Here is a 6482-nt window from a genome sequence, read left to right as displayed (position 1 = left end):
GCCTCACTGAGACTGAGGAAAACGATATCCTGAGAAATGCAACAGATGCATCCTTATGTTTGTTTGTTTTTTTTATTTGAATTCACAAATACAAAAAAGGTAGAGAGGTAGTTTGGCAGAAGTCCAGCAGAAACACCAATGAATTTACCAATTTGTGCTGGATAGATGTCTTCTTCTTCTTCTTTTTTTTTTTTTTTTTAAATCATAGGCTTGCAGCCGTCCAACTGTCTTTTTTATTGTTTGTTTCTGTACAGACGGTCCGCTCTTCTGACTTCTGGACACAGCCAAGAGTTTCCTGTAGACATAACATGATTTACAGTTTGGTGACAGGACAATCTGATTTTATAATAATGACTTTGCCAAACGTTTATCTAATTTCCCTCCAGCCACTTTTACAAGAAAAGTAGCCTTGACTCCCAGTTCCCGCACCAGGTACCAGATATGTTAGATTAGAAATCAGCATGTGCATTGGTGTGGTAAGTGAAAACCTCCATGACTCACTGAGAGGGAATGTGAGAAACCAATAACCTAGAAGTTAAGAAAGATCAGAAAACTTCCCTTTTCTCATTCATGTAGCTCGCAGGTACTGATAGAAATGGAATAATGCCTGTTTCAAAGTGCTCTGAGGGTGCAATGTTGACATTTTGTGTGTTGTGTGTTGCCCTGCCTTAACAACCATCTGTATCAAACATACATATCTGTACCTGTGGCAGCGGTGAGGCAATCTCAAGAAGTGACAGCTCCCTCTGCTGGCCAGCACTTCTTCGACACAGGCAGCACAGGATCGACATGAACGTCCTCCGCATCTCGTCATCTCGCAGCGAATAGATGATAGGGTTGATCAGAGAGTTGCACTCTGCTATCACCAAACAGAACTTCTCATAGCTGTTGGCGTGGCTAGCTTCACCCAACAGCCCGTCCAGTAAGAGAGTCAGGAGGCCGGGCGTCCAGCAGATTACGAAGGCGCCTGCAGAGATGTGGGTTGGTAATGAGGCGAGAAAAGAGTCAATGAGAATAAACTCAAAACTTTCACAAACACAGCAATGTAATATGACACCAGTCTCAATGTTGGGTAACATTTGTACTTGATTGCTAAATATCAAGCTAGAACATTTACCTCAGGGAGATGACTCACCTGAGCAACCACAGAAATGGATTATGATTCAATTTCAATTACACTGGAAATTCTTCACAACCCGCTTACTTAAAGTACGAAGGTAATCACGCAAAAGCCTGACAAACAAGGCTCGAGCTGCAAAACCGGTTTGTGGAGGAAGTGGGAGGTGGCAGGCATCTCAAATCAACAAAAAGATGTTTTCAACATTTTGTACATACAGTGCAAATGTGTGTTTTAACAAAGAAACAGAGCTAGACTCTGTTCATTTTGTGGTTAATATAAAAACCAAACCTTACAAACTTGACCTTTGACCCACAACCAACATCCAACAGAGGACACAAACAACTCACCCAGAACCATGGAGATGGTTTTCATCAGGTTGACAACAGTCTGGCTGTGCCACATCTCCGACGTGTGCTGAGATGCATGCGTGCTCTGGTATCTCACATAGATCAAGATACGAGCGTACATGGCCACCATGATAAAGAAAGTCAGCAGGTTGAGAACTGCCCAGAAGATTAGGAAGCGGCGGCTGTAAAGGGGCGCAACGGTGGAGCAGTCATACAGATCACACTCGCAGTTCCAAATCGTAGAGGGCACCAGGCCCATAATGACGCTCACGGCCCAGATGCTGATTATCAACAGCACCACGCGCCGTTTGCTCATCTTGCTGTGCAGCTGCATGGTGATGATTGTCTGGTGGCGCTCCACTGCGACAGCCAGCAGGTTGGCCACCGAGGCCGTCAGGCTGATGTCAATCAAAGCTCCACGGATGTACCACTGCTCCTTGGTGAGCATCCTGGTCCAGGGGCCCGTGTTCAACATCAGGTTGGCATAGGCGATACCTGCAAATAGGTCTGCTGCAGCCATGTTGCCCAGGAGATAGTAGATGGGGAAGTGGAAGCGGCGATTCACGAAGATGGCCACCATCACCATCAGGTTGGCCAGGATTATGATGAGACACACCGTCAAGCCCAGTCCGAGCACCACAAAGTCCCGCGGCGTCCATGCCACGCTGATGCTCTTACCCACCCAGTTGTAGAAGAAAGTGACATTGTGGCTGTAGTCGCAGGTGTTCCTCAGGCTGCTCTCTGTGGCCATCACTACAGACAAAAAAACAGACATTTAAAGACATGTACCTGCTGTCTACAAGATGAAAATGACAACTGGTAATGTACAAAACTTCAATATGAGGCTTTCCCTGCAGCACATGTTCAATATTCACCATGTTCAAGAAAGTCATAACTGTTTCATGACCTCATCTCAGACATTATACTTTTCCAAACTGAAGTGTGGATTTTGTGAAGCAGGACACTCACCATCTGCACATAACTATAAAGTCAACACAGTGCTTGTGTGATCAGGACACAGATAATCATCCACAGCACAGAGTGAATAACGTCAGGCTACATACATCTCATTTAAAGTGCAAGTGACAGACGCGTTACAGCAAACATTAGCACCATGTCACAGATGTTTTAAGGCAGGTCAGTGAATTAAGTCTTTCTAAATTGGTTAGTCTGTAGAAAAGTCAGAATATACTTTTATTCAAATTTCCAAATCGCTCATTTGTCCAACCAGCAGTCCACAATCCCAACAAAAATAAAGCAGAAACCCCTCAGATATAAAACGCTGAAACCATCAGGTGAAGTAAAATCTGCTAGGCAAACGTAAAAACAACGATTACACAACTCAACACAAGTTTACTCATCAATACACCATAAAATAAGACATAACGGTAAAACTACAAAACACTTTAGCTGATGTCAGGTGTTTCACCTTGCAGTGTGCTACTGATACTAGATACCGACCTTTTTTATAAACAGAAACTACTGCGCTGCGGGTATTTTCGCTTCGACTTTCTACGTTACTATTATTAATTATTTGAAACTTACCGCTGTGTTTAGGGTTTCCTCCATCCAGACAGGCCCGATATGAAATCAGAGCTGCTTAACTGCCATTTGATGAAGCAGAAAGTGTCGGAGTTGCTCTCGCTGTTGTCTGTCCATGCGGCGGCACAGTTTCAAGCCGACGCCTCACTAAATCATTCTCACTCAGATCAGCTGGACCCGACAGACAGGTAGTGGTGGTGCCTCCAAATACAGCCTGGAAATATCGGAAAAAAACAACACACAGAGGTAGATTAGATTGGATGGATTGATAGATGGATAGATAGCCAGACAGAGGTACTTGAACAGAGCCAGTGCCCAGTACTTTCGGACGAGCACCTGAAGTTAGCATAACATTAAAATCAAAACAAAACACGACATACAGTAGTTTAACCGACAGAAAGATTAAATAATATAGTTTCAGCAGCAATAAAATAGATATTCACACGGATAATTATTACTTTTTAGAGGTGTCAATAATGATATTCTTAATCACGACAATACTAATGTTTTATTATCTGAAACTACAGAAAAATACTTTGAGGTATCGGTGGCTCACGTTGCTTTTATTATGAAAATATTTACCGGAAGTAATAGTATGGTTTAGCGTTCACTTGATCCTGGAAATGACCGCGAGTGCGTTATTACCACAACTGTTCGCTGCCCTCCAGTGGTCACAGTGAGGAACTACAACATATATTTGATTCGTTGCTAACGCTAACACGTTGCTATTAGTCGTAATACACACGCACAACCCACTATTAATGTTATCACAAATGATACATACATAAATAAATGTAATAAAGCAAGTTATATTGTCTAAAAACCTATTTATTAATGTGGTAGCGTCTGTCTCGACACCGAGTGTATTTAGAATCATGAGTGCCCCTGCCCTCTTGTGGTCACAGTGAGGAACTACATTATTATATTACACTAAATAAAATCAAACGGCGAATACTACTGATTTGTTAAGCAGAATATCATGACCCATGTTAAATAATGCAGTCATTTAATATGCAGGAATACGGCAGCCCCAACAAGACAAACAGAACAACTTCAGACTAATAACAGCTTGGTTGAGAGAGGTACATCAGGTAGTAACTCCATCCTACTGTTAAACATAATCACACAGATACTGATTGATGGATCACATGTATACATTGATGTACTACTAACATGAGTGTGAGAACCCTTTCTGATACATCTAAAAGGAAAAAAACATTCAGCATAAATTTCTGTATACTTACTGTAGGAGTGAAAAATGTCAAGATGTAGACTGTGAAGGTCTATTAAAAACCTGGAAATACGAGGCTGGGTCGAGATTGTGAACCTGTGTATGATTAGAATCATGACTTCTCAATTGGCCTCCCACTCACATTGAGACTTATACTTCCATTGAAAACTTTTAATGATGTAAGTAAGTAACCAAGGTGAAGCAAACAAACAGATCAACACAAATGACCAAGAGGAATAACAGTCTACAACGCCACCCTCTTTATTAGGAATAATGCAGCCAATAATACAGATTATTAATATTATATCGAGGTATTAGGCAGGGTATTCATATTAGTATTAGTATTAATAGTATCTGAATTACTAATGAACACGTTGTTATTAAAAAAAATATGGAACGTATTCCTACTGACGGTTACCTTCGTGAATAGTGTTCGTTGCCCTCTAGTGGTCACAACGAGTAACCGCAATGTTGACTTGGTCAAGTTTGAGTCAATTCACATACAAGACCAACACTTCCGGTGAATACTCTCGAAATAAAATAACTAAGCTTGAAACCACAGACGCGAACAACGCAGCAATTTCACTCATCTTCAGCGTCACGGTTAGAAACTACGTTATTCTTACAGTTACAGGATTACATGATAGTGTTAGCAGTTCTGTGGCAGGTGAAGGGAGCTGGCCGCATGATTTTAGTACTAACAGGAGGCCTGTAACAGCCAGCTAGCTTGGAAAGCCGACAGACTACAGCGATTTCTATACCGTAATTTAACATCATCCGTAATGCTCATATGAACTGTGAATGTAACGCCGCGAAGACCTGCGGCATTACATTCACAGTTCATATGAGCATTACAACATAACTCCAACCTGTATCACTTTGTTACTTCGGAGAGATGTGGAAACCATCGCGCTGGGTAAAGTAAAGCCGCAACTCAACTCCGCTCCGCTCTGCTGAATCACTGCCATCCAGTGGTCACCGTGAGGAACTGCAAGAAAACAAGAAATACCGGAAGTGTTAGCTCTATATATGCATTGACGTAAACTTGATTAACATGTGGTATAGTGCCCCACTGTGACCACTAGAGTGCAGTAAGCGCACGTTAATCTAAAAACGGGTCTAACAACATAGGTGGTAGATGTTGCTTGGTATGTTTCATATATTTCATTATATGTATTATTTACTGTACGTGTTTGTTAAAGTGCTTTGATGAAATGAAGAAAAGGGCCTCACCAGCTGTACACGTCAACATTAGTACGATTACTCTATAACAATGCATGGTAATAAATTCATTAATACAACCAGCAAAACCACAGGGGGAAACGACAGATGCAGGTAAAGAAGGGTAGTGAATGGACTAGCAGGAAAGCTCTTGACATACCAGGTGATCCGTCCCGTTCATCGAACCCACGGTTTCAATTGCTTCGGTCAGCAAGGCGCGTGACACGTCGAAAAAACGTCCTGAAGAAGTAAATGTACTGAATGAGAATGAGTGAGTTCCAATTAAAAAAGACAGAGAGAGAATTTCGTTTATTTTTTTTATTTTCTATAAAAGAGATGAGTTTATTCAATGATCATAACAGACTGAATCAGAGACCTCGATAGACCACTCACATACCAAACGATAATCGAGGAAAATGTTTCAACAAAACCCCCAAAACAGAACAAATGTAACACAAAATAAAATACCTGAATAAAGCAAACTCTGGGCTGAGCTGCGGGTCAGCACATTCTCTGTGGAACTCATGGCACATTATGTCCAACAGTTGTGAAAAGGAAAAAAAAAAAAAAAAAAAAGGCTAAAAAGGAATGAAGTTTTTTTTTCTTTGCTTTTTTTTACCCTTTCAAAACCAGTCTAATAAAAATTCTATACTCATATATGGTGGACTTCATAGAAATTAAAAAGGTGACTTAAGCACAGAAACAAGTTCTCCTGAAGTTTACGTTTATCTGTTTATTCTCCTCATCGATAGAATGCTTATCTACATCGGGGAACATGCCTCCCTGCACCACACACTTTTAAAAAAATTTAACAAAAACAAAAACACACACAGTCACACAGCCGTCCAAATTTACACAGTCACACTCACAGACCAGACTCAAACGCTAGTGTGGCAACGCTGAAACATATCTACCTAAAATATGCTGATTGAACAAAATGAGAAAGTAGTTGTCAGGTGTGTACACTCATAGAAGTCCAGCTAAAACTAAATGTAAAACCCGAATATTGACAACGGTTAAA

The 6482-nt window shown here is 41.1% G+C and overlaps 1 protein-coding gene across 1 annotated transcript; it reads right to left on the bottom strand.

The window, feature by feature from the left end:
- Positions 1-76: 76 nt before the first annotated feature.
- lpar2a (lysophosphatidic acid receptor 2a) lies at positions 77-5224 on the bottom strand. Its single transcript, XM_076753023.1, has 5 exons — positions 5110-5224; positions 3013-3223; positions 1468-2220; positions 705-967; positions 77-295 (listed from the first exon to the last, which is right to left on the bottom strand). Exons 3-5 carry the CDS (start codon positions 2216-2218, stop codon positions 203-205), a joined length of 1107 nt encoding a protein of 368 aa, XP_076609138.1. The 5' UTR covers positions 2219-2220; positions 3013-3223; positions 5110-5224; the 3' UTR covers positions 77-202.
- Between the last annotated feature and the right edge of the window lie 1258 nt (positions 5225-6482).

The sequence above is a fragment of the Chaetodon auriga genome, chromosome 16 (genome assembly GCF_051107435.1).
Source record: "Chaetodon auriga isolate fChaAug3 chromosome 16, fChaAug3.hap1, whole genome shotgun sequence".
Classification (NCBI taxonomy): Eukaryota; Metazoa; Chordata; class Actinopteri; order Chaetodontiformes; family Chaetodontidae; genus Chaetodon; species Chaetodon auriga.
This window is presented reverse-complemented; position numbering and strand designations above follow the sequence as displayed.